Here is a 27,351-nt window from a genome sequence, read left to right as displayed (position 1 = left end):
CCTTACAGTTTGTTTTCTCCAGGTTCAGTCACATGAATGTCCTTTTTAAAACTCTGAGATATGGATTGACCATCTCTCTTTATGCTGTTCCATAAGAGAGAACCATTTGAAAGAGAGATTGAAGTCCACAGTCAAGTTTTTTGTGCCTTTCTCCACAATAAATTGCTGGGTTGATGCTGGTATTTCAGCAAACACAGCTCTTAACCAGAGCAACATGGTGAGTAATTGTTCCAGAGTTTTCTCCTTCACTTATTTCTGGAAGGGACAATTTAAAATTTCTTCATGAAGTTTTGATAGTAGGACTGAAATTATACTTCAGTACTGAAAAATTCTACCAGCCCCTTTGTCCCAGGGAAATATTTTCTTTGACCTGGAAACAAAACAGTTCACTGTGTTGTATTTCAGGTTGGACTTTCCTGGTCCAGCACCCTTGGGACCTGAGCTATCTTGGACCAAAGAGTTTGTCAGATCAGGGGAGTTCAGTACTCCCCTGCTGACTGCCCTGCTCCTAGGCTCCTCTCCCCTAGGGCTCCTGCCCTGCTGATGACCCCACTAAAGCTGGCCCAGCAGGAGCTCCGCACCTTGCTACCCACCTGCTGCCCCAGGGTCTACCAGGGTTCGGGGACCGCTTGGTTGCTACCAGTCCTGCTGCCACAGGGTGTTCCCCAGGGATCCTGGCTGGTGCCTCCGGTGCATCCGGCCCTGCTACCAACAGCATTTTCCCAGCCTGAGCTGCCTGGCTGCCCTGCCCTGCTGATGCTGGGAATTGCATGGGTTCCCTGGCCGGGGCTGCCAGCCCCACTTCAGCCAGGCAGAGACTGCCCAGTCACCCTGATCCCATTGCCACTGGGGGTTTGCCAGGATTCCTGGCCACAGCCACCCAGCCACAGGCAGTGTCGCAGGCTGGGGACCCCTGACCACATGGCCCCACTAATGCTGGGGATTCCCCAGGCAGAGCGGGAGCTCCCAGGCTGCCACCTGGCCCTACTGATGCCACGGGCACCCCAGCTACCATCTTGCCCCATTGATACTGAGGTTTCCTGGCCAGGCCGGTGGCTCCTCAGATTCTGCCTGGCCCAGCCGGGATTCCCCACCCCCTGTGTTGCTCCGGGGCACTTTGGTACAGTACCATCCATGGCCCTGCTGGACTACAGATGTTGCTAAACCAGAGAATCATGGATTTGGGAGGTTCAACCTGTATCAGCATCCTGATGAGGGTGGGTGAGTAGATGGTTTTTTTGTAGGCTGGTAAACTTCAAAGAAGTTTTATAAGGATTAAAATTCTTGTACATAATAGATATTAAAATAGAAGGAAATTCTGTTGTTGGTCAGGTCTCAGCCTAGGCTTGTCAATTATCTCTGTACATCTCTTATACTTGGGTCCCTTCTGGAACCCCTCACTATTCTCTTTGGCAGCTGAACTCACTCCTCAGTCCTTTCTTAGTCCATTTATTTCCAATCCCAAAGGTTTTTCCTCAGGTCCAGCTCTAGGGCACTGATAGAGATCAGGCATCCATAGCCTCTCTTTGGGTTGCAATGTGTGTTTGTCCTAAACGAAGCTAGTGGATGCGCAAAAGGCTGGTCACTGACTTGGGCTGGGCCCCCCTGACTTCAGGGATCCTTAAATTGAGCAAATTTACCCTCTCCCCACTGTGCTGTGGCCACCTTCATCTTTATAAACTTCCCCCATTTAGGTAGAGCATGCTCTGCAGGTATACCTAATTGGCACTACATGAGTGGGATGGAGCATATCCTATCAAGGATTTTTGTAAGGACTGTCCCTACTGTGCAACATCACACCATATTCCACCTCAGAAAGCTAGTGATGTTTCCCAGGCTGTCGGGAGCACAGATATTCTCTTGTTAATTGCTGAAATCAAAGCCTTGGCAATAGAAAAGTCAGGCAACCCTTACCAATAAACTAATTTGTCATTATCTCTACAAGGATGTAAGGTCTAAAAAGATTATTAGTTTTACACCATTTTCTTTGTCATGAAAGCACATGTCATTAGTAGCTGTGATTACTTATGCTGGGCAGCAATACAAAATAGAGCAGAAGAACCAAGTTGCATGCATGGTTGACATTTCAGTGAATGAGATTGGATAACAAACTAAATGAAAAGTAAACATAAAAAAGGGTCAGGCCATATGTCTTATATGGAAGCACATTGTATTAGCTCCATTGTGCTGGAAGTTTGAGTTAAAAAACATCCTGATCCTTAGTTAATTTATTCTATACAAAAGCAAAGTAATGTAAAAAGTTTAAAATAAAGGTAGTGTCCAAATCAATAAATAAATGTATATGTCACAAAGAGAGAAGAATGGTTATAGAGAACAAATTAAATGAGCTGCTTTCAAATCTTGAAAATTATAGAATTCTAATTTGGGACAAAAGAAAGCCTTTGAGACTTTGCTTTATGCTGGATCTTATCACATTTTCTTTTTCAAACTGAGAAAAGGGACAGACTGAAAAGCAAGAAGGGATACAGAATTCAATTTTTTAGGATTATCATTTCATACCATATGTGCAATTCAGCCTTTTCAATCTATGGTTTAAGGCTAGGTTGGCTGATTCCAGTGATTAAAAGACCAGAATTTGTTTTTCAGTGCTTGGCAGACACTCCTGCCTCAGAGCCTGCCTCCTTTTCACCAATATACACCATCTTCATTTTCCTTCTGGAAGGCTGGCAGATATCCCCCTGCCCATGTGTCTCAACAGTCAGTCTCTGGACCAGTGCCGGTCCCTGAGATCTCCCTGACACAGTTGAGGAAGGCATCAAGCTGATCCCTGATATCAATAAGGTTGAGAAACACTGCCCTATCCTAGAACATCTTATGGCTTGGCTTAGAATGATATTACAGTTACTGAAAAAATGGTTCCCAGGCTTTGAGGAATGTAGTGAGTTTTTAAAGGGAAATGAGGACTACAAGTGAGAGTGGTTGAAAAACAACAATAGAGTTCAGTTTTGACTAAGGTGCAAAGTAGTCCCTTTTGGAAACTCTCTCCGTAATGACCTGCCTCACAGCTCTGGCTACCTATTCTCATTTGGTTTGAATTCTAGCCTCTTCTCTCACTTTTCTCATGGCTCTTCTCTCCTGCTGTGGGACTGGAGGAGAACCAGGACTAGACTTTTCCACTTCTCTGTCTCATTGTAGGTTGGGCCTCCTCTTGCCCTTGTAATAGTGCAGCTTAAGGCAAAGATCTGTTTTCATTCTAAAGGTACCTTAGTAGAGCAGGAGGAACAGGAACTCAAACTCTTTTCCCATCTTAACAAATTCTCAAGAGGGGGAGAAGCCTAAAACCTTTGTTCTCAAATCGTGTCATGGTGTTGATGGGATTCAGCCTCTTGGTTGGGCCCAATTGTCACCCAGATAAAATCCCACTTACTCTGTTATACCTCAGAGTATGTCTACACTACCACCCTAGTTCAAACTAGGGTGGTTAATGTAGTCATACAAACTTGCAAATGAAGCCCGGGATTTGAATTTCCCGGGCTTCATTTGCATGTTGCCGGGTGCCGCCATTTTTAAATGTCCGCTAGTGCAGACTCCGTGCCCGCGGCTACACGTGGCACGAACTAGATAGTTCGGAATAGGAAGCCTAGTCCGAACTATCTAGTTCGTGCCGTGTGTAGCACGGAGTCCGAACTAGCGGACATTTAAAAATGGCGGCGCCCGGCAACATGCAAATGAAGCCCGGGAAATTCAAATCCCGGGCTTCATTTGCAAGTTCGTATGACTACTTTAACCACCCTAGTTCGAACTAGGGTGGTAGTGTAGACATACTGTCAGAGTGAAACATGCATATGAGCATGTGCGAATGGGTCAAGACCCATAGAGAGGTGGCTAGAAATAATGCCTACAATTGAATTTCCGGGAGGAACTTACAAAACTGGGAGGAACTTACAAAACTGCAAGGAATTCAAAAGTATCCTATTGGAGAGTGACAGAAAATGGAAGTGAAAAAGGAAGAGCTATGTCAAAATCTTCTTCTATCTTGTCTGCATATTTCTGAAGATGGGGGAGGATTCATATCTACATACAACTGCCATTGAAGTACATGGGATAACTCTCAGTAATCAGCATTGGGTCCCTAGTGAAATTTTAAACTCGAAGCTATGAATTCAGTTCTTATTTTAAATGAACCTCTCTTCCATCACAGTTCCATGTCTTGGGAAGGAGAAAAACAGATTTACTCTTTTAATGAGAATGAGTGGCACAAAGGGTGCTTCTCTAATCATAAACAGCATTCCTGAAAATATGCCACAACATGGATAATTAGTGACAGTCAAGCAATCTGGATTGTTCATTTCAACAATAAGTAGACTCTTAATTTGCTCAATTTTTTTATCTGTCTCAATACCATACATAGTATTAAAGTGATATTAATTACATTATTTATTTCATCTTTTAAAAATTATTACTGCCATTTTAAAAGAATTTTAAATACACTAGTATGCACATTTTTTATTGATGCTTTCACCCTGGGGACTTTATTCCTTTTTGGATAACCCTTGAAATTAATGCTCTGTTAATGTGTTAAATTATTTAGGTAATTAGATTGTTCTCTGAAAAGCACTAAAGAACACCTGCAATGTCTTAAGGTAATAACCATCAAGCTGTCACAGATGAAGATGACAAGCAAAAATGTTCACAACAAAGTGAAGGAGAAGTCGGCTTTGGAAAGGAAAACAAGGCAGTATTTATAAAACAGATTGTAAAAATTGTTAATACTAAACGTGATGTTTAGGCCAACAGAATGAGTCAGATCTGCTTCAAGTGAATACTGTATTACATGCTGCTGAATGTTACCAGTGCCTGCAGGGACAGTTTGCTAACCCTCCATGAACTGCCAGCTCTTCAAAAGAAATTCCATTATGTAACTTTAGAATTTAAAGACGTCATTTATTTATCATGTTTGTACAAGATTGACTTGTTAAACTTTTGAGTCACAGGCAAGGTTCCTCTGGTAAACATTAGTACTCTGTGAGTAAGGACAGTGACTGCAATTTAACCTATATTAATTGATAATGTGCTCTAGATATGCTAATTATTTGCTTTTTTTGCATTATATCACATACAGCTACAGTAATCACAATACTATCATACATATTTTTAAAATTCCTATGGAATAGTTTTCCAGGGCTTGATTGATTTTGAGTATAAGAGATGCCAGTAGGGTTGCCAGATGATTAAACCAAAAATACTGAACACCCCTTTCCTCCCCCCCAAAAAAAAACACTGTTGAGAAAAAAAGGGGGAGACCTTTTTCCATGCATGTATGCATGACTGCTTTAAGACCTTTGCGGCTTTTTTTTTTTATGGTGGCCATCTTTTTTTCTGTGCCGGAAGAGAACTCCTCTGCGAAACCAGGTACGTAGGGATTTTGGGGGAAGGTCAGAGGGGGGGCTGGGAGGAGGTCCGGGAGGGGACCGGGAGCTGGGCCCGGTTGCTGAGTGTTTTTTCCAGGTGTTTGGTATTTTCACCTCCTGGCAGGGAAAAAAAATCAGAAAATACTGGTCATTTTAAGTGTCCAGCATTTTCTGATTTTTTTTACAAGACAGGAGGCAAAAATACTGGACTGTCAATACCAGACACCTGACAACCCTCGATGCCAGTTGTTTCAACAGACCTCAGAGAGACAAGATGTAGATGGAGTTTTCAGTGACGAATTAATAAAGTGACATTGTCCATCTACTTTGGAAGATAGGAGGCAATAGATGTGGTTTAATTGGGCCATATTATTCACTTAAAATAGCTGAGAGTACCTTATAATAAATTGAACAGTGCAGGTGGTTATTACATTCTTAATCATTTCCACACAATCCCCAGCCTGGTCCCTGTCAACCCATTATGGGCACCTGTCTCCCTGACTGCTTAAAAGGTTTAAGGGGCCTAGAAGAGGAGGGAATTTGGCTCCACGCTGTACCAGAAGTGGGAGCCTAGAACCACACTTCCAGAGCTCACTTAAAGAGTGATATCTCTTCAATTCTTTTCCAATCTACTCTGTCAATAACCGCATCTCTTCCATAACAAGTATCTTCAATGGACATCTGCCTGCCACAAAGAGGTACCAGCACTTTTGTTTGCTGTCTTCCTCCCATTCCTTGCTGGATTTCCAGATGTTCTGTGGCCACTTTGGACTGTGCTGGAAAGAAGTTCTGCAGATATTTCAAGCAAAGTAGCCACATCCTATTTGTAACAAGCTTTCTTTGTTGTTACCCAGGAAGTACCTGTTTTATTTTTGAACAAACTGCTTCAAGTTCCAGTGTTATCAGATTCTAGATGCACCTTTTACAAAACTCTTAATTCACTTAGGAAAGGAAGAAAATGGGGGAGGAGGAAGAGGGGGGAAATCCAGATTTACAACAAGATTTGTCCTTATCATTATAAGTTATATTTTACATCACTGGAATAGAAAGTGAATTCTTTTGCTGCTTTTATTATGTTTGATGCTTGTATGCAATGAAGCTTTCAGTGAGTGGCTGAATGTCTCTCTCTGAATTCATCAGGATTTATGAAAAAGATAAAGATGGCCTCAGTAGAACACTGCACCCTGAGTTAATGAGTCAATGAAAATTTTTATCATGTAAATGGAATAGATGGAGAAGAACATTATTTAGCATCGCAACATTCTAAGCAGAGATTTTTACATATGTATCCAAGTGAAAAGAATTAACATGCTATATTTGTTGCCAGTTTGTGTTGCAATGGGAACCATAAATAATTAATTTTTCCATTTCATACAAAGAGCAACATTGAAAACTTGAACTTCAGTACTTTAAATTCAAGTTGAGTTGCTAAAAGTTAAAGTTGACCATGCAACTTTAAGTCTACCCATGTTTGTGCATGAATTATGATACAGGGCATGATCACACTTCCATTGGTGTAGAAAAAAAGGATTTCCATTGCAGTGTGATCCCAAAGAGCACTGGGTTACTATGAGTTACTGTGTGACCTTGACAAAAGACACTTATTCTTTCTTGCTTCTACTTCTGTTAAATGTGTTGAGCATATTGAGATCTATGGATGAGAATTATGGAAGCATTAAATATTATTTGTTTCTATAACTGGGAGAAACAACCTTATATAATACATTTTTGTAGATTTAGAAATACTACAGTTTTGTAGCCTAGGGGCCTCTTTGTGTGAGAAGCTGGTAATTGGAAAACTATACAGTCTACATAGAAAAAAGTCTTCTAAAAGAGGGCAGGGAATTCTAGATAATAGGTAAAGGTTGTAGACAAAACTACTTACAGAATAATAACATAATCATACCTTTCACAAGGACATTTTAATCTGCTTGTGAAAAATGAGAGGCTAGCTGATTAGTGATGCAGCCAGGTTCATGATCAGTTGCAATAATACATTTTTTAATGGCTTAGAAATGCTTCATATTTCATTAATTTAAAAAATGCATATGTGCAATAAAGCATTATTTCACTTTGAGGGCCAGAATCTGCTCTTGTTTACAGTGATATAAATGAAGAATAACTTAGTTAAAATCAATGTAACTGAACTAGTAAATAATTGATGTGAGATCAGAATCTCTCTCTAATAAGTGTGGAACTAATCAAAAAAGGAAATTGATTTATAATTTGCACAATTGACACTGTGTAATGTATATCAACAGCAACTTTGGCTAATTACACAAAAATCTTAACTAGGGCAACATATTTAGGTTCCTCTTAAATCCATGATATGCGACAGTAGTGCATAGGGAAATGTAACCAATAAGAGGTGGGTAACAATTTGACAATTTCCTAGCACCCTAAAATCATTTGTTTTTCACTTCATGATTGATTTCATGTACCGGTCATACATGCTTTTACAACATCATGCAAGTCCATGTGTTAACTTGTGTTATAAGCAGAAACTGAATAGCAGAGACCCAATACTGGGTCGCAGAATGGCAGTCAATGGTTTCCTTTGCTGCAGGGTGATCACTGGGGTGCTAAGGCTGGCTTCCTGCCTGTCCTGGCACTGCAGACTGTGTGCTGCAACCCAGAAGTGGCAAGCTCCTAGGTGAGGGCTCACAGGGCTGCGTGCAATGCTCCTGCCCTGAGCATTATGTCCGCACTCCCACTAGCTGGGAACCTGCTGCTGGCTGCTTGTGAGGTGCAGCATAGTCTGTGGTGCCAGGACAGGCAAGAAACCTGCCTTAGCACCACTGCTGTGCCGCTGACCTGAAGCCACTTGTGGTACGTCCTTCATGCCAAAGCCTTGTCCCTCCACCCCCTTATTCTCAGCTGCACTCTGGAGCCCACACTTAATCAAATTATGTTGGGTCACAGCCATCAACAATTTTCTTCAACTGGGTCATAAGAAAAAAAGTTTGAAAAACAATGCACTAAAGATTTCCTAACGTGCTTCAATGCAATGCTATTTGAAACTAGGGTTGTGATTCTCAGCTCTTGTGCACATGCTCACACTAACTCTCATACAGCTATCTCAAGTATAAATAGTAGCATAACAAAGCTGTGCCCAGTACAAATCCACCTGAAACCACTGGGTACATACTTAGAACAGCTAAGCCATGCAGCCCTTGCCCATGCAACATTGGCTACACTGCTGTTGGTCCTCAGGAGAGTTCGATGAGGAACATGTATGTAGACTGGAATCACACGCCTATCTCCTAATGTAAAACTAGCCCTTGTGCTCCTTAACAACATTAATACGGATCTATTATTGCACAAAACATTGGTATGCTTTGGAAATCCCTTCCTAGTGTATTTAGGACTACGTAAACTAGCCCCTGCTATGTTACATAAACCCTGGAAACGTGTTTTTTTTAAATCAGTATAATTTGTTGAACATTATTTGTAAGAATAATAAACTTCAGCATATCTTTTGGGTATGACTTTAATAGGGAATATATCTATTCTCTCTGAAATATCTATTTTTCTGTTTATAAATAGAGATTAAAAATACATTTTCTGTCTTGGTTTGCCTGATCTAATTTATGGAGTAGTTTATGGAAGAAAGAATCTCATGCCTGAAATGACTTTCATTTAATGTTTTGCTTTAGGGATACATCAGAGTAATATTGTATCAAATGGAATTTGTGTCAGTGGGCAGGAAGTTTGTACATTCATAGACATAAGGACAGATGCTGATCACCTTAGTCACACTAGTGAGCAATTACTTAAAACAGTAATTTCCCTTCCATTAATGAACTACTGTTATGATTAACTTTGCGTCTTTCGACAGCAAGGAGTTCATGGTCTGGCTTCATTTACACCAGTTTTATAGCTGTGTAGGTTCATTATGTTCAGTAGTGTTACTTGTGATTTATAAAGGAGAGGCGAATCAGTCCATAATATGTATTTGTAAGCCCTCTGTTCTGGGAATTCTCAACAGCAGTCTCTGGGATTGCAGCCTACTATGCTTGTATAAATGTGCTGTTAGCATTACTATTATAATGTGTTTCATGTGAATTTGGAAGGATGAAATAGAAATGGTACACGTTTTAAAGTGCTAGCAAAGAATTATTTTTTTTATCCAAGCACACAATTATGTCGTTTTATGTAATGATTTCATCCAACTTCTGGCAAGGGACTAATTGTTTTCCATTGACATCTTCATGGAATATTTATACATTTTGCGGTTAATATTTGATCAGTGATTTTTTTTCAGTGGCACTCATCTCTGGGGTTTTGTTGGCTGTGTCTGAAACAAAATATGGGTTTTTTTTTCCTGCGACTGGAATTTGTTCAAGTATCGCTTAGACATCCTACTGCAATTAACATAATCATGCCAGTGTGCAGGCCTCTGAAACATTGTTTTTATTCATCAGTCTTCATATTTCACTGCAGAAAATATAATTCTTGTTTGTGGACAAGTTAAGGTTGAATGACTTTTTTACTGTATAGTTTACTTTTTTACCAACTGTACAGTAAAAACCAGCATATATTAAGAGATTTTTTTTCCATAACGAATATCCTTGAAGTTGACATCTTCTTGCGACTGAGTAGAGCAAGAAATTCAATTACAGTAAACAGTCTCTGTCATTACACCTGTCCACTTCCACAGGAAATGATTTGTAAAGTGTGCTTTGTTTTTCATTCCCATTAATCTTTTGTCCATAATTGACACTTGTTACTGGAGATGAATAGCAAGAGAAAGAAAACATAAAGTAGATGAGTAGCCCACCAGGAAAACAATGTGTCTGTCTTTGGAAGTTTTTTATACATTTCAGTACCTGTAAGTCAGGTGTTTTTTTTTTCCAGAACCAGCTGTTTTGCTTTTAGAAGCATCCACATAGGAGCCGAATCTTAAAAATTCAGAACAAAAATAAAAAGCATAATTAATATAAAATATTTCTTCTGTGGAAGAAAACAAACACTACCAGAGAACAAAAGCTTCTCTGTGTTACTTATAAGGCTAGTTTATTATTCTAACACATTTGTAAGAATCAGCTTTCTGCCTGACATGTCAAAACTCATTTGGGAAGCAAAAATTGTGGATGCCTTGGGAACTTATATTGTCACTTGTTACGCAACTCTGCATCAGTTGGGTGCTGACCGATATCCATGTCAGCAGTTTTGAGAGAAATAGAACACACAGATGACAATAATATTTGTGCCAGATGTCAGGCAAAAGAAACAGGAGTTCATACAACAGATTTTGGAGCAACTTCTGGCCAGAGAAACATGACAGAGAAATATTCAACCCTTATCTTCATAAACTGGTTTTGGTTTTGACTTAGTCTTTTTTGCAAGTTGCATTTTTTTGTTCTTTTGTCCTTATTTGTTTTCACCCCACAATGTTGTGTCTGTAGATGGCTCACACAATAGATGCCAAGGCTGACTTACAAAGTTTGATCATATGAATTATCAATGAACTCTTTAATTATTCTGAACACATCAGCAATAACACATTATTTCACATCCAGTCAGGGCTGGATTACCCAATAGGCAGACTAAGCACGTGCTTAGGGCACCAGAAAAGCAGGGGAACCAAAAAACATGAGATTTTTTTTTAATTTGATATTTGATATTTCAAAAAGAGCTTCAAAGTAGTCATCATGGGAAAAAATCAGAACTCCGCAGAACGCTCTTTTTCTCATATGAAAAGAATAAAAAACCCTCAGGGTACGTCTACACTACAGCGCTAATTCGAACTAACTTAGTTCGAATTAGTTAATTCGAACTAAGCTAATTCGAACTAACGCGTCTAGAACTAAAAACTAGTTTGAATTAGCGTTTTGCTAATTCGAACTAGCATGTCCACATTAAGTGGACCCTGAACCGGGGTTAAGGATGGCCGGAAGCAGTGCCGGCAGGGCATCAGAGGAGGACTTAGAGCGTGGAGATGCTGTCTCAGGCTAGCCGAGGGCTGTGCTTAAAGGGACCCGACCCCCACCCCGGACAGACAGTTCTCAGGGGTGCCCCACTTGAAAACCAGTCCTGGCTTGGAGTGCCCGGAGTGCCCACACTGGGCACATCACAGCACTCGGCCATCAGCCCGGCTGCACTTGCCGCAGGCTGCCAACTGGGGAGAGGGGACAATTGGGGGGCTGCAGGAGAGCTTCCATCCCCAGAAGCCCGCAGAGCCAGCCCAGTCCTCCCCATTGGGGGCTCGTACCCCATTTCCCCCTCACTTCCTTCCACTTACCCTTCCCTAGCCCCTTTTCTTGATGTACAAAATAAAGGACAATTGTGGTCAAAAATGAAATCTGTCTTTATTGAACAAAACTGGGGGAGACTGGGAAAAGGAGGTGGGAGAGGGGAAGAGAAAGGCTGGGAGAGGGGAGGGCAACTAACATGATCAGGGGTTGGGAACAGGTCCCAGATGAAGAGAGGCTACAGAGACTGGGACTTCTCAGCTTAGAAAAGAGGAGAAGGAGGGGGGACAGGATAGAGGTCTCTAAAAGCAGGGGTTGGGTGGAGAGGGTGCATACAGAAAAGTTCTTCATGAGTTCCCATAAAGAAGGACTAGAGGACACCAAAGGAAAGGACTGGGTAGCAGGCTTGAAACTAGTAAGAGAAAGTTGTTCTTGACAAAGCAAATAGTTAACCTGTGGAACTCCTTGCTGCAGGAGGCTGTGAAGGCTACAACTAGAACAGAGTTTAAAGGGAAGTGAGATCAAGTCATGGAGGTTGGGTCCATGAGTGGTATTAGCCAGGGGGTAGGAGTGGTGTCCCTGCCCAAGGATTGTGGAAGGCTGGAGAGGGATGGCACGAGACAAATGGCTTGGTCACTGTCTTCGGTCCATCCCCTCCAGGGTCCCTAGGGTTGGCCGCTGTCAGCAGACAGGCTACTGGGCTAGATGGACCTTTGGTCTGACCCAGGACGGCCATTGTAAGCTCAGGGCTCAGGGTCAGGGGTCTCAGTGGACCCCATTGATTTTCATGCACTCCTGCTCCTGGGTGGCCAGGCTGGCAGCTCTCCTGCCCTAGCCGGCCACTTTCCTGTGCCTAGTGCGGAGATCGTGGACAAGGTCCACGATGTCCGCACTAGCCCAGGAAGGTGCCCCCTCTTGCGGTCCCGGGCAAGCTCCCGAGAGCCGCCAGCCTGGTCTCGGGAAGAGGGGGTGGGCTGGGGGACATCAGGTGGGTGGCTCTGTGCCGTGCCAGGTGCAGGGTCTGCTGGCTGGGTGCTGGCAGGCTTGCACCTGGCACGGGCACCGTAGCCAGCCCGTGCCCCTTTAAGGGGTCCGGGGCCGGGAGGGGGGCATACGAGTTTCCCTGGTGTTGGCCAGAGTGGCCACCAGGGAAACCCGGGGAGGGCTAGCCTCCCACTAGTTCGAATTAAGGGGCTACACACCATCCTCGTAAAATGAGGTTTTCCTAGTTCGAACTAAGCGCTCCGCTAGTTCGATTTAAATTCGAACTAGCGGAGCGCTAGTGTAGCGCCTATGAATGTTAGTTCGAACTAACGTCCGTTAGTTCGAACTAACATTGTAGTGTAGACATACCCTCAGAGAACAACAATGTGTCAGGACAGACTTGATTCACTTTCCCTATTGTGTATGGAAGCAGACATGCTTCGTCGGGTCAGCTTCAATGAACTTATCCAGAATTTTGCAATCAGAAAATCTAGAAAGAAGCTATTTTAATTTCAGCATACATGTAAGTTTTGTGTCATTTCGAAAAATAAAATTTTATTTTATTATATAGTATTGTTTTTATTTTGAATTACATATGGGGGGCACCATAATCTTTTCAGTGGTTAGGGCCTCTAAAGGTCTTAATCTGGCCCTGCATTCAATACTAAATAAGTGTATTACTGGCAAATTTTAAACTGCATAATTTTAGTAAGAACAGTGTGAATATTCAATATGTTCGGTGGGAGTGAATCAAAGCCAGCTGATCAGAATGTAGATTCCTTTAAATCCTTTTCTGACTCCTGGTTTTCCTTAATTGATTTGCAGAGGTATTCAAACAGCCATTGTTACTGTTGCTCCCCATAGATCAGCAGGTAATTTAGGAGCTTTTCAACCACAAAAACAATGAAAAGAAGCTGTAATGGAGTCGTGCAGTCAGCTATTACTTGAGTTTGTTGCCTTTTACCATCACTACTTAAAAATTCCCAAGTGATTCAGGGAGCTGGTTGCCTTTCTACCCACAGTTTACAGAGCATTGTAAGCACACAGTGTTATATTTATGAGCCAGAAAGCAAAAGTGTGTCAGAGGGGAAGTTAAAGTGGCTTCTCTGTAGGATGTTGTTAGTGTAAAATAACTGATTTATTTGGATATGTTTCTGTATGCTGCAGCTTGTAATCACAGTGGGGAATTTCTCTGTCATTGATCCAGAGCAATAGGTACTAATGGCATAATACAGTGGTACTCAATAACCTTTTATCACAGGCTGCTTTGTCCTGTGGAGACTTAACTGAGGGCCAAAGATATACACTGTAACAAAAGCTATTGTTGTACATTTTTGTCTCAACTTTAAAATATTCACTTCAAAAGCTGTCATGGTTTCTTCTGCCATTTTTGTATGTACTACTTTATAATTTTGGCACCTTAGTGCAATAATGAATATACACAAATGTTTCAGAACAGCCAAATTCCCTTAGAAAGAGAGGTAGACCAGATCACTATCAGAAGCTGAGTATCCATTCCATCACACAGCACAGACTTTGTTCCCAAAAATGCTCCACAAATAATGCTGCAGTAAACAATTAAGGGAAATATTTACACCAGCAAATGTATACAAAGATATGGGGCAAGATTTGATTTTAGCTATGCCTGTGTAAACCCAGAGAGACTCTATTGAAGTCAGTACCAACATACACTTTCTGGGTTAAATTGTGATGGTCTAGTATAAGATATTGTGTGGAGCTGCACCATCTCCCCAAACTCCCTAGTTACACCAGGGGGAAGAGTAATTTGCTTCCGCCCTTACGCAGGACTGATAATAGAGAAACAGAGAGATTTTATTACCTCCTTGAACAGCCACATAAGGGCTGATAATAGACTAGTGCTAATATTTTCCTATTTTGGTGTCTTTCTATGTAGACTTTTGCATGTACTGTACATAATGAGCCATATACTAAGCTCAGTTAAAATGGAAGTAAATTTAGAGCAATTGTAGGCTACTATAATCTTCAGAGAAAATAGACAATATATAGTTGAAGGAGACATTATTTAAATAAATATAGTTAATGGAATGACTAGTAATTCCATTTATTATTTGCACTTTTTAGGAGGTAAACCTGAATGCTGAAAGCATTGTTAATTGATACAGTATACCCTTATGGAAAAATGTTGCTAGTAGTTCATGTAATTTTATTGTACCCTACAATAAATATTTACAGTGATATAAAACTAGATCTGAACACTGCATTATGAAAAATCTACTGAATAATTGCAGCATATTTTGGAGAGGCAACAAATTACAAGGCCAAAAGCCACGCTATAAATGCTGTTAGGATGCTGTACCATTAAAGTAAATGGGAGCTTTGTTACTGATTTCAGAGTATAGAATCAAGTCCTAATTGCCATGTCTTTTTATAAAATAAAGAGATATATGAAAAATAAGTAAACAGTCAACCCTGTTCTCTTACTGGACATAATATTACTATGGCAACACTGATAGTTAATGAGAAAACACCGTTTGCATCCATTGTTCTGCTATCATTGTATAATAGGGATCCCCCAGTCTTGCAGTGTTTACTGTCATCAGTTCAATGGGATATTTTGTGTGTGTGTGCCTAATTTAGGACTGCAGTATTGAGCCTCTCATTCCTTAAGGATTTGAGCAATTTTCCTTAATGCAAATACCACTTCTACATGAATATGTTCTGCTTGGAAATGTTATTTCAAGACAGATTTCTCACAAAGCACATCAAATGAAAAGTTTCCATGACAGATGTTGCTGGATGTAATTGCACTGCCTTGATGTATGGAACTTTTAAGTCTAACAAATCTTGGAGAAATGGCTGAGTAGCTCTCTTTTGCTGAATATTTTTATGAAAACTGCATTTCAGATGATTTTGTGCTAAAAGTGCCTTACTTGCTGATATACAGCAAACTCCAGCTTCCCATACTTTTAGTTTTTCAGCTGTCACTTTTTTTTCCATTCTGGTCTCAAGTTAATACAAAGAGGAAAGCATTTCATTTCACATCCGTCACTGTACTTTGGAAATGTTATCACACTGTATTGAGGAAAATTCTAGGACTGAGAACTGTGGAGACTTAAGTACATTTATTTAGCTCAGGATATAGGTTAAAGACATGGTCAAGGAGTGGGTTTGAAAAGTGTTCAAAAAGTTCGGTAAAAAGGATTCATTTCTAACACTGTCATTGCAGTTTTTTTATCTAAGTACTCATATATATTATTAATAATGTGTGATGTGGTTGGTTTAGGGAGGTGGACGTAACATATTGCGCTACCAAATACAATGTTCTCTTCATAGCAAAGTATTTCCTTGGAATATCCTGTTCCTTTTGACACTTCCATTTTAATTTACTCTACAACCTGATCTAAAAATGATGACCAGCTTGAAATCCATAAAACTTGAAGGCTTTATCAGTAAAGCCCAGCAGAGTTATATTTCTTTATGGCCACGATGTTGAAACCTGGTGAAAAATCAATTTTTTCTTGTGCTGAATGGTATATTTGAAGCACTTAGAAAAGGGGAAAGGGTAGGCAGAGTGCCTGTCATGCTAGCAGTGCATTCTTCTGCAGCATGTGTAAGGACATCCACCTGTCAGCTCTGGTTGGCTGTGAGTGTATGAGGCACAGGTTGTTGTGTCAGTGTGAAGGAAGGAAATGGGAGGTGAGGAACGTCAGAAAGGAAGTTGGTAGCAGAGAGTGTTCTGAAGACCGTGTTCCCCAGCAGAGCACATCATAGAAATAATTAGTTGGATTCTGAGAAATGGTATCTCTTGGGAGCACTGGTGCAGGGGGAGCTGAAGAATGAATATAACCCTCCTTCCCCATCAGGTTCATAGCTGACTGGGAATGCTGTCAGAACTGTCTCTACCTCAAGCATCTTTGCTATAGATCCTTCCACAGCTACCAGTTTACTGGAATGGAGAAATACAGCAGCATTTCTTTAGCAATGTAGCCATAATTCTAGTTTTGCTTTTGTTGTTGTTTAAGGCTGTTTATGGGATGATTTTTTATGCTGTTTTTTAGCTCTACTGGTTCCTTTTATGGAATGGATTAACATGGTTGGATTTTTTTTGAACTCACAAAAACATTATAGATTCAATAATTCTAATGATTTATTAAGTATGCTCATGACCTTCAAGAAACCTGTGGGGAGGTGGCTGACATGGATGTAAGGATCAGAAAAGTCAGAGGAAAACATCAATGAAAATATGATACAAAGCAGTATTATGAGAGACAGAGACTAGGGTAAGCTTACCATAGAGAGAAATTCTAATGAAAAAAAAAATACAGAGCTGCACCTCTTATAAGAACCTCAGAAAATGCAGCCCAGGAGGCATGGTAAAAGTGGCATAAAGTCACCTCTGTGTCTGAGCACTGGTTCCACAATTCAACCGGTAAAGTTGGAGCAATCTACCTTATTGCTTCAACTCCCAGTAGTTTCGCAGAGGCACCCATGAACTGATCTGCTTGTCCAAATAGCCAGAGTAGAACACTTGGGTCACAATCAATCTCTTGCCAACATTGCTCCTCTTCTTCTCCCACCAGAGGCTTCAAGCCAGCTAAAATGTGTCTTAGGGTCACCTACACCAACCTCGAGCCACCTTACACCAAGGGAATTACTGACTGTGGCCTTTGTTAGCATTAATACACAGAACAGTGTTCCCTTTAACTAGGAAAAATATTTTACTTTACTTTTAAATCAAATCAATTTTGGAAGGAGCTGCCAATTAAGAACTCAAAGTAGTTTTGCACATCTACAATATAATTTGGAAGATTTGCAAAACAGTCAAATTTTCCTCCTCTTAATTTGTTTTCTTCATAGGAAAAGATTAAATAGTCCTTTGTTGTTGTATGCTTTGTGCAGGGGTTAAGTGGGAGCCATGCATAGTTCACACTATTCCACAATATCCTAGATAAGCAAGGTTAACTAATCCCAAAGTGTTCCTTGGTTAAAAATATAAAAAGTAAATAGGATGAAAACCAAAGGGAGTGAACATTGGAAACAATTTCAGATGGCCTCAGTAATGCATAATTGTATTAGATTAAGTTGACATTAACAGTTTTGGACATCTAAAGTTTTAAATTAACAGACTGAAAATGTTTTACTGCGTGAAACAGAATATGATACATGAAACACAATTCCCCCTCTGAAATTCAACCAACATGCTGTTGCTACTCATTTAGACAAAGAAGACAACTGGTTAATCATCATAAAGAAAATTAGACAGAGTAAATTGGTTTGCTGCATTCCAGAGTCTTAGCTACCAAAGGAGTATATGCCACTAATTAGAGTGAAAATACTCCAAGCATGGAGAGAGAAAGAGAGTGAGAGAGAGAGAGAGAGAGAGAGAGAGAACTTGATTTTGAATTTGGAATGCTTCTACTAAACCAGGAAGTTTGTATGATACAGTTATAAGATGTTATCAGTTCAGCAGCCTATGTTAGGGGACTTCAACTTTGATTTGTTGACTAATGACATAATAGGTCATAATGAAAATTATCAGGCATGGATTGAATCCTTTGTTTCCCAGGATTCTCTAATGAAACATAAATAGGTTACATTTTAAAAGGTATACTAATGCACAATTAAAATAAAAAGAGGTTGGGGAATGCAGAAATTGAGTTTCTTAGAGCAACATTAACTTGGCCACGCTGCACATATTTTCATGTTATTTGTACAGCATTTAATTTTGCATTTAAATAAATATTACACATATTTTTTAAATGAAGAGGAGAAAAATGCTTAATATTGGAATTGGTTCAAATTAGGTAAAGTAAAACAGAATTCACTCACTAGCTGCAGCAAAAGGCCCCAGACTGTTTTTGGGTTCCTTCTGGATAGAGCCTAAATCTGTCACCAGGCCGATTATTTGTCTTAGATGAGATACAGCCACCACAGTGTGACATGATGCATGATCTGCATCTCTGAAAAAAAGTCTCACTTTTTTCCCCCCAAACTGATGAGTTATGATTTACAGACTCTCACAAAATGGAGGAGAACTTTTTCAAAGACCGTTTGAATCATGGAATCCACAATATTTTGTCACTCATGATTTTCTCCTGATGCTGATATTAAGCAGTCATTTATAAGGGTTGAGTTTTGTGCATTTCATGATACATTTATCACTTCAACTGGGCAGCAGATGGGTTTCATGAGGATCTTCTAAAAACAAAAAGCCTTAAATGCACTCCTTTGGAAGGGTATCACAATTCATGAGTATTCCTGTCTAGCTCAGAATTCTTCTATGGAATTCTTTCCATAGGACAAGAGGTTATAACCAAACAGGTTATACATGTTATACAACTCACATTTGCACAATGCTTATATTTGGGTCATTTTCTGTTCCATGTTGTAATTTACTTTTTTCTTGTCCTTTCCTCATCTTTGGAAATGCCCCTTGGAAAGATGGTTTCACTAGATCCACTCAATAATAAAAATGAAAATCTGTCACCATTCAGTAGCATTAGAAAGGATTAGCATTAGAAAATTATTCGTTTTACCCAGAACTTGGATCCCTATTAAGAAAAATCAAAATGACTTGTGCACTAACCTATTCAATCACTTTATAACTTAACGATCACTTTATCTGATCAATATATTTTTAAATGAGACGCTGCTGTCATACTCTTTGCACACCATGCTTGAAGTTCCAGAATTCACCTGTTTTTTGTGGTATGTGCATCAAAAGAATCATGCAGGAGGGAAAAACATAGGGTATAGCTTTTGTTGGCTGGGTTTTGTTATGTTTTGTTTTTTGCTTTTGCGGGAAAGGTTGGAACGGGGTTTGTTTTCCTTTGTTTTACCTCTTTCTCCCCAACCCCCACAAGAACATGCTGTATTAATTAATTTGTCAAACTTTCACCAAGCATTGAGATTAAGACTTGAAAATTTCACCCAAAAGGAATGTCTCAGGAAGATTTGAGTGAGTGGGGAAAAAAAGTTTTATAATTGAAACAGGTTTGCAATCTTTACTATGTAAGGTTCAATACAAAGCAAATGGGTAAAAGAATATTGCTGGTAATTGTTTGAACTAGATCTAGAAGCATCCATTTGAAATTAGCCCTGGTATGATAGTCTTTATCTTTCTTTCTCTTCATTTTGATTTTTTTTTAAATTTGTCAAAACACGTTTAATAAATATTTGTACTCCTAGTTTGCCACAGGAGATCAATCTGAAAACTTACTTTCCTGGCTTAATTAGAATTCATTTGCTTAATTGTCATTCTGATCCGATCAATTCCAGTTTTGCAGTAGCTTGAACAATGCTATCTTGTTGCTGTTTGCGTTTTAATTTAGATTTGTATTATAGTTTATGAACAGTAATAAGGTCCTGCTTGAATATTCATTAACTTTTGAATTGTGAGCTATGAAAAGGTGCTTTCCTTTACGTTAATGAAAGCATCACAGCATGGGACTGATTGGCAGTGACATTTGATTCGAGACATCCAGCAAATTTGCTCATTGTTTATTGACGCGTCTCGTCCAAACAGCTCCCTCGCAAGTTAGTGAAGTAATGAAAGAGAGAGTACTACAAAGGAGCGTGGAGCTTTCCTGGCAGGAACCAGAACATCCTAATGGAGTCATCACTGAATATGAAATCAAGTATTACGAGAAAGTAAGTGCAGGTGAAATGCATAGTGGTGTGCTATTTGCATCATGTCATCCCATTCTTCCATGGGCAAATGTTAATGCCGTGATAATTACACCAGATATTATCTCTTGGTGTCATTTCAGGCTGTAGTTGATTTTTAATAACCATCTTCCTATCCCATTAGTTTATTATCATCATGGGTACTGTATATTGTATTTGTATATTACACAAATGAAAACATCCACTCGATAGCATACACGATCTTGCCCATTTTTATAGGACTACAATAAGCAGAGATGTGAATGTTTTTGCAAGAGACTTGTGACCTCTTATCCCTTGTATTTAATACTTCTAGGCTGTTGCAAGTATGCTGTTGAGATCAGACATAAAGTTCCTGATCATTTGTGGTCATAAAATGTCCTGTGTCGCTTTTCCAGAGTTGGGCAAGTTACAACTGATGTCTTCAGTTTTCATCTGTTTTCCCTGAAATTTCAATTGGATACATTATTTTTCATTTGCCCCACTAGAAGCTTTTGATAATGTGTTGGTAGTGGGGGATTGCATTTCCACGGTGAGTGAAGTTATCTTTGTATATGTAGAGTGAAATCCTGGTCTCATTCAAGTTAATGGTTGTTTTGTCATTGACACCAGTGAGTCCAAGAATTCATCCACAACCTGGGGCTTTTTTTTTTAAGTTTGAATCTTCTAGAGTGAAATATGCCCTATACATGCAAGATACTAATTAGTGCTATAAAACTTATTTTAAAAGGCTGAATTAAGATATAATAAAGGATAAACAAAAGAATGGAGTCCTTTCATGATCGCTGTTGAAAGATGTATTTTAACTCCATGGCCAAGCCAGTGATTATATTTATTTCAGAGCTGAGTATGTCAAGTTTCTAGGTAACATACAATTAGGTAAATTCAGAACAGATTTTATCCATTTTCAAAAGTCTCATCTAGTTTTCTCTCCTGAATAACACAAATTTCTGATGGATTTTTACATGAATTAGAAAGATTAAAAATATAGAGAGATGAATGATCATATCTCTGAATTAAATGGTTTAATTACTCTTATTACAACACTTGTCAGAGCTGCATATCTCGATTTTTATATCTTGCAATAGAAATATGATTGTTTCTACAAGTTAATTCATTATGTTCATGCACACAAAATAGCGAAATTCTACTCTGGAATAAATTACAAGTCTTCACATGCTTAGCAATGGCTAACAGTACTTTTTTTTTTTTTTGCAAATAAAGGCCATTTTTACATATACAAAATAGTTTTTCGTCTATAAAAATCATCATTGTATTTGTAAGACAGTGAAAATGCTGGATAAAATCACAAAACATTTAGCTTTTTTGAGTAAGACTTATGAGAATATGATTTTTGTTATTTATTTGATATATTTATTTTGTTTTAGTGAGCTGTGATAATAGGATATTCGTAATCAATATATTAAAACACTGCTATGATGGAAATATCTGCCAGGCATCAATTAAAATCAAACGAATGAAAATTCAAGTAGGGATGTAAGCGAGTAGACAAGTAGTCGACTACCCAATAAGTTTAGGCTTACCAGGTAGTCAACTACTCAACTACTCTCTCTCCCCCCGCCTCCACTGCCTCTGTATCAGAGGCAGCAACAGGGTTGGGGGCGGGACAGGAACCATTGCTGGGGAGAGCCAGCTTAAAATCTGCCTGCCACCCCCCCCCCCCCACGCCTCTGCCTATATCAGAGGGAGCAGTGGAATTGGGGGTAGGAGAGGCTGCTGTGAAGCAGCCTCTGCCCGTGTTGGACCTGCGCTGGGCAGAGGCTAGTCCCTGTTGAGACCCCTAATGGACAGGGACTGCTGGACACCAGTGCAAGTTGGGACTGAGAAAGCCCAGCTCACTCTGGTCTGGGACTGCTGCAGCTCTGCATTTTAGATGTAGAGAGAGCAAAGCTACAGCATTCCCAGCTCTGTCCCAGCTGAGTGCCTGGCTCTTACTACATTTAAACTTCAGAGCCGCAACGGAGGTAGCTCCTGGACTGGCACCTACCCTTATTGACTACTTGTGTAGTGATACAAATTGTATCGACTACATGATTAGTCAATGACCCGCCTCTTAACATCCTTAAACTCAAGACTAAAGCACTGATCTTACAAATGTTTTCTCAGAAACTAAACTTTGCCTCTATGAGTAGTCTTTTGAATTCAGTGGGACTGCTCATGTACATGCCCTTACGTATTTTAATTGTGAAATGGTTGTTTTGGGTTTTTTTTACAGAAAGAGTTGCACAATGTACATCCTTAAAAAAAAAAAAAACCTTCCTGAGTTTTCACCTTGTTTTGGAACCAAACTGTTATCAAAAGTTTCTGGGGTTCTGAAATGTTCAGAAATCTCACGAGTCTTAAAAAAAAAGAGAAAGAGAGAGAGTTCTGTGGCACCTTAAAGCCTAACATATTCAAAATCTTGAGGGTTTTTTCCTTCCTCCCTTTCCCTTCTCCCCTATTTATTTTGGGTCTGTACATCCTAAACTCAAAACTCCGGTCATCTGAAGAAGTGAGCTATGCCCACAAAAGCGCATGATACAACATGTTTTGTTAGTCTATAAAGTGCTACCAGACCATTTGTTGTTTTTTAAGTTTATCCTGTACAGACTAACTCGTCTACTCCCTGAAGCTTCAAGATTAAAATCTGTTAGTCTTTAATGTGCCACATGACTTCTTGTTGTTTTTGCAGATACAGACTAACATGGCTACCCCTCAGACAAGTCTGTTCTTCTGAGATTTTTAGCCCTCTTTTCCCTTCTAATACTAGAGGTTGGCATAGATCAAATAAGATTAATTTATCTATTTGAACCCAAACTTCTAGTGTTCTACTGATGTTTACTGTGCTAGAGTTACAGAACTATTGCCATTACCTTGTATTTCTGCTTCCTTCTCCTTCCTTTTATCCCCTTTTCTCTCCACATACGCAATCCTTTTTGCTTATAAAATGACTCGTTCTCTCTTGGGGAAGATATGAAAAATATTTCTATACTAACTGACATGTTCACTCAAAAGACAGAGTGGACAAACCATGGGAGAAGGCATTATCACATCTGATACAAGAAATCTGACACATCATATGAAATGCTATATTTCAGAAAAAGAGCTTAGCTATTACATTGAAACACAGTGGACAGAATTCTCCACTGGTTTAACTGGGCAAAATGCCATTGAAATCAACAGAGCCGCCCATATCTACACAGAAAGAAAATTTGGCCAAACAAATGCCTTGTATCGGATGCCATCTGAATTTGTTTGTCATTTCTGTTTCAGCTTATGTAGCATTTAAAAAGTGAATGATTATGTATAGATATTGCTATTTATGTTATATTTTTTTCTGGTTCAGATCCTGAATTCCCTATTCCGTTTTTCATCTGTTTTACCTTATGCAGTAGAATTAATTTGAATCTGCCTGAGTGAAATCTGAGTTAAAATGTAGTCAAGGATCAGTGTTTGGCCCAATACCTGGTATACTGTTTTTGGAAACAGAAATATGTAGAAAGGAAAGTAAGTAGCATTGCTCTAATGAAGAAAGAGAGCTTCCTATATCTTTTGAGACAGTGGGAGTTGTCTGAAAAAAGGATTCAGGCTAAAACCTATTTTCGGTGGAACAATAAGAGAAATTGATTTTGTTAAATGCAGGAGCTGAATTGTTATGATACCATTTTAATATTGTTCTTCAACCAAAAGAGAACATCTTTGGAGTTCACTGACAATCATATCATTCACACATCAAAATCTGAGGAAATGAGGCACAAAGGCAGTCATTTTATCTCTGTATTTTTATGACTAAACAGCATGTGCTTCCCATTTACATTTTATGTCATTTTAAGAACCCCTCAATGAAATGACACTATGTTGAAATGCTCCACAGAGTGTACTACATTCTTTATATGGGGGAAAAAACACAGCAAATTGAAATAAACTACCAGGACTAAGTTGTCAGTTGCTTGTGTGCTACTATAATAAAATCTAACCTATAAATATAATTTCATTCTTTGACTTATTTTTTCTAGGATCAAAGGGAGAGGACCTATTCAACAGTAAAAACCAAGTCTACTTCAGCTTCCATTAATAACTTGAAACCAGGAACAGTGTATGTTTTCCAAATTCGTGCTTTTACTGCTGCTGGTTATGGAAATTATAGTCCCAGACTAGATGTTGCCACACTAGAGGAAGCCACAGGTAAATGTATTTGCATTTGAAGACAATTAACATTTTTGGTAGAAAAAATAATATGCTACAGTGTTATCTGAACTAGAAAGGATTGAGTTGGTACCAAATTTGTATTTTTTTGTGGATGAAATCTTAAACGTTGTCAAGACATGAATTACTAAATTGTAGTTTGGTACAGGTAATAAGCTACTGAGTTTTACCACAGCCCTACTAACTATAGTACTATACTCAGCCGGGGAAGAATTGTAAACAATTGGTTACCCCTGTCTGATGGCTTCGTTCTATAGAGAGAAGACATGTATGGTCCAAATGCTACCTTATGCCCTCTCATAAAATTCTCACATAAAAGGGGACTGATGGAACAAGGGAGGACCCTATAGGAGTTTCCAATAATAGGAGTGTGAAAAAAGAATGTGCCTCTACAAACACACTCTTTGCCAGGTCATTTAATTGTTTTCTAAGATGCATATAGCCTTCTTTTCCCCCTAACTCTTCACTACCACATAACTACATATGGTGAAGACATGCAGTCTGTGCACGCTTTGTGGGACCAAATGGGAAAGGAAGCAAAAGGATGAAGAGCCTGAGAATGTTAGCCAATGAGCTCTAGAAACAGTGAAATCCCTTATACGAACTACCTACCTAGCAGGTCCACAACTCTGCAGCCTCTGTAGTAAAGGCTTTCCTGTTTGGGGTTATCTGCTTCAGGCAGACCTCTGTGCCAAACAGCTCAGCCTGATGCGGAGCCAGAATATGTAGCCCTACCATTGCTTACAAAGTGAAAAGGCCATGAATATTTTGTATGCTAAATGTGGTATTTCTTTAGACTTTTTGTAGAATTTCCATCCCAAGATACACATTCAGTTCCTGACTTTAATTGTATTCACATATTACAGCCATGCGACAGAGGAAGTTCATTGTTAGGTCTTGCTCCTGATCTTGATTTGAAAAAAACGGCAGACTGTGGAAATGAATTTCAGTCCAAATTATAGCACATCCTGTTCTTTTCATTTTAGCCAGCCTGTTGACAGATTTTGCTTTGAATAGATTTCTGGCAAATAAAGTCAATGTTTAGTCCTTATTTATGATTCTCTCTGTTTTAGGCACCCATCACCTTGGTTTCAGAGTTCTAATGATCAGTGTCTATAGTTTATTATCTGTAATCTGTTTCATTTTGGCTGACCAAGCATAAAGAGGGTCTCCATGTTTATTGTCCAGATTGTAGATCAAAATACTCACTGGCTGTGTCTAGACTGCATCCCTTTTCCGTAAAAGGGATGCAAATTAGACACATCGCAATTGCAAATGAAGCGGGGATTTAAATCCCCCTCGCTTCATTTGCATAAACATGGCTGCCGCTTTTTTTCGGCTCGGAGCTTTGCCAGAAAAAAGCGCCAGTCTAGATGGGGATCTTTCGGAAAATAAAGCCTTTTTCTTAAAAAAAAAAAAAAAAGGAATAAGGGATCTTTCGGAAAAGGCTTTATTTTCCGAAAGATCCCCGTCTAGACTGGCGCTTTTTTCCGGCAAAGCTCCGAGCCAGAAAAAGTGGCAGCCATGTTTATGCAAACGAAGCAGGGAGGATTTAAATCCCCGCTTCATTTGAAATTGCGATGTGTCTAATTTGCATCCCTTTTATAGAAAAGGGATGCAGTCTAGACACTGCCACTGAGATTATTCCTAAAATTATCTATGCTATACATTTTTGACAGGATCTCCCAGTATCATTGTGTATGCCAACATCTCACAGACCTGGAAATACAATTGTCTAAATATTGTATAGGCTTTTATGTACCCCATTCAGGATACTTATAATGGAAAATTACAGACAGTCTAGCAATACAGTATGCACTGCAAAATTTTGAAGTTAGTGTAGGCAGAGCGTGACACATAGTAGCTTTCTTTTGTGACATTCCACATAAGTTGCCTCATTCCTCAGTTAAAAAAACATGGTTTTCACAATGACAGAAATGCCTCTGGATTCAGTTCGCTCTTTTTCTCATCAAGTTTAAGCATCTTCTCTTCTCTATATGGTTTTAATAAAGTACAGTGGAGGATATTTTTAATATTAGTTATTTACACTGAATACACATTTGTCACATGCATTTATACTACTGGCCTTACATTATTTCTAGTTCATGTCTCATATTCCTAAAGCTCATAGAATCATAGAATAATAGGACTGGAAGGGACCTCAAGAGGGACCTCAAGACAATTATACATGCTGTAGAGTTTCAGACAGCCACCAGCACCAGTCAGCAAGGAATTTTTTCTCCCCAAATATATTTAGGGTTTATTTATCTCCTTTCTGTGAAATACCAGGGATAGCCATAGGTGAACATGGAACACTGGGAGGGAAGTAGACCAGTGATCTGAAGTGGCATTGAGCATTTTATTTCTTTCGGGTGCTTGGCTAGCAGGTTCTTGCTCACATGATCTGGGTCTTACTGTTTGCCATACATAGGCTGGGGAAGGAATTATCCCCAAGTTAGATTTAACAATGACCTTTCCCTTCAGTGTGTGCATGCGGATCACTGGCAAGGATTATCTGGGTATATCTAATAATTTCCCTACCATTGTGGAAGCCTTGAGCATGGTGTTCCTTAATCTCTCCTCTTCCCTCTCTGTAAACAGAACAGTCTAATCTCCTGTGTATTGTAACACTTTGATTTAATTTCATTTTGTTTCATGTTAGGTATAGTGTGTGGTTGCCCCTTGGTCTTCATGACCTGTGATGTACAGAAAGGCCATAGATGATCTAGTGGTCCCTTCTGGCTTTAAACTCTGTGGGCTCGTCTACACTGGCCCCTTTTCCGAAAGGGGCATGTTAATTTCACAGGTCGTAATAGGGAAATCCGCGGGGGATTTAAATATCCCCCGCGGCATTTAAATAAAAATATCCGCCGCTTTTTTCCGGCTTTTAGAAAAGCCGGAAAAGAGCGTCTACACTGGCCCCGATCCTCCGGAAAAAAAGCCCTTTT

The 27,351-nt window shown here is 39.5% G+C and overlaps 1 protein-coding gene across 4 annotated transcripts in view; it reads left to right on the top strand.

Annotated features, from left to right (window-relative positions):
* Positions 1–27,351, top strand: part of EPHA7 (EPH receptor A7) — a 183,716-nt gene that overhangs the window by 131,300 nt on the left and 25,065 nt on the right. For all 4 annotated transcript variants that reach the window (XM_075923900.2, XM_075923899.2, XM_075923902.2 and 1 more), the window contains 2 exons: positions 20,058–20,182; positions 24,214–24,382. In XM_075923900.2, coding sequence (XP_075780015.1) covers positions 20,058–20,182; positions 24,214–24,382 — 294 coding nt within the window. The remainder of the gene's footprint in view (positions 1–20,057; positions 20,183–24,213; positions 24,383–27,351) is intronic.

This window comes from Pelodiscus sinensis, chromosome 3, assembly GCF_052426305.1.
Source record: "Pelodiscus sinensis isolate ZL-2025 chromosome 3, ASM5242630v1, whole genome shotgun sequence".
Taxonomy (NCBI): Eukaryota; Metazoa; Chordata; order Testudines; family Trionychidae; genus Pelodiscus; species Pelodiscus sinensis.
This window is presented reverse-complemented; position numbering and strand designations above follow the sequence as displayed.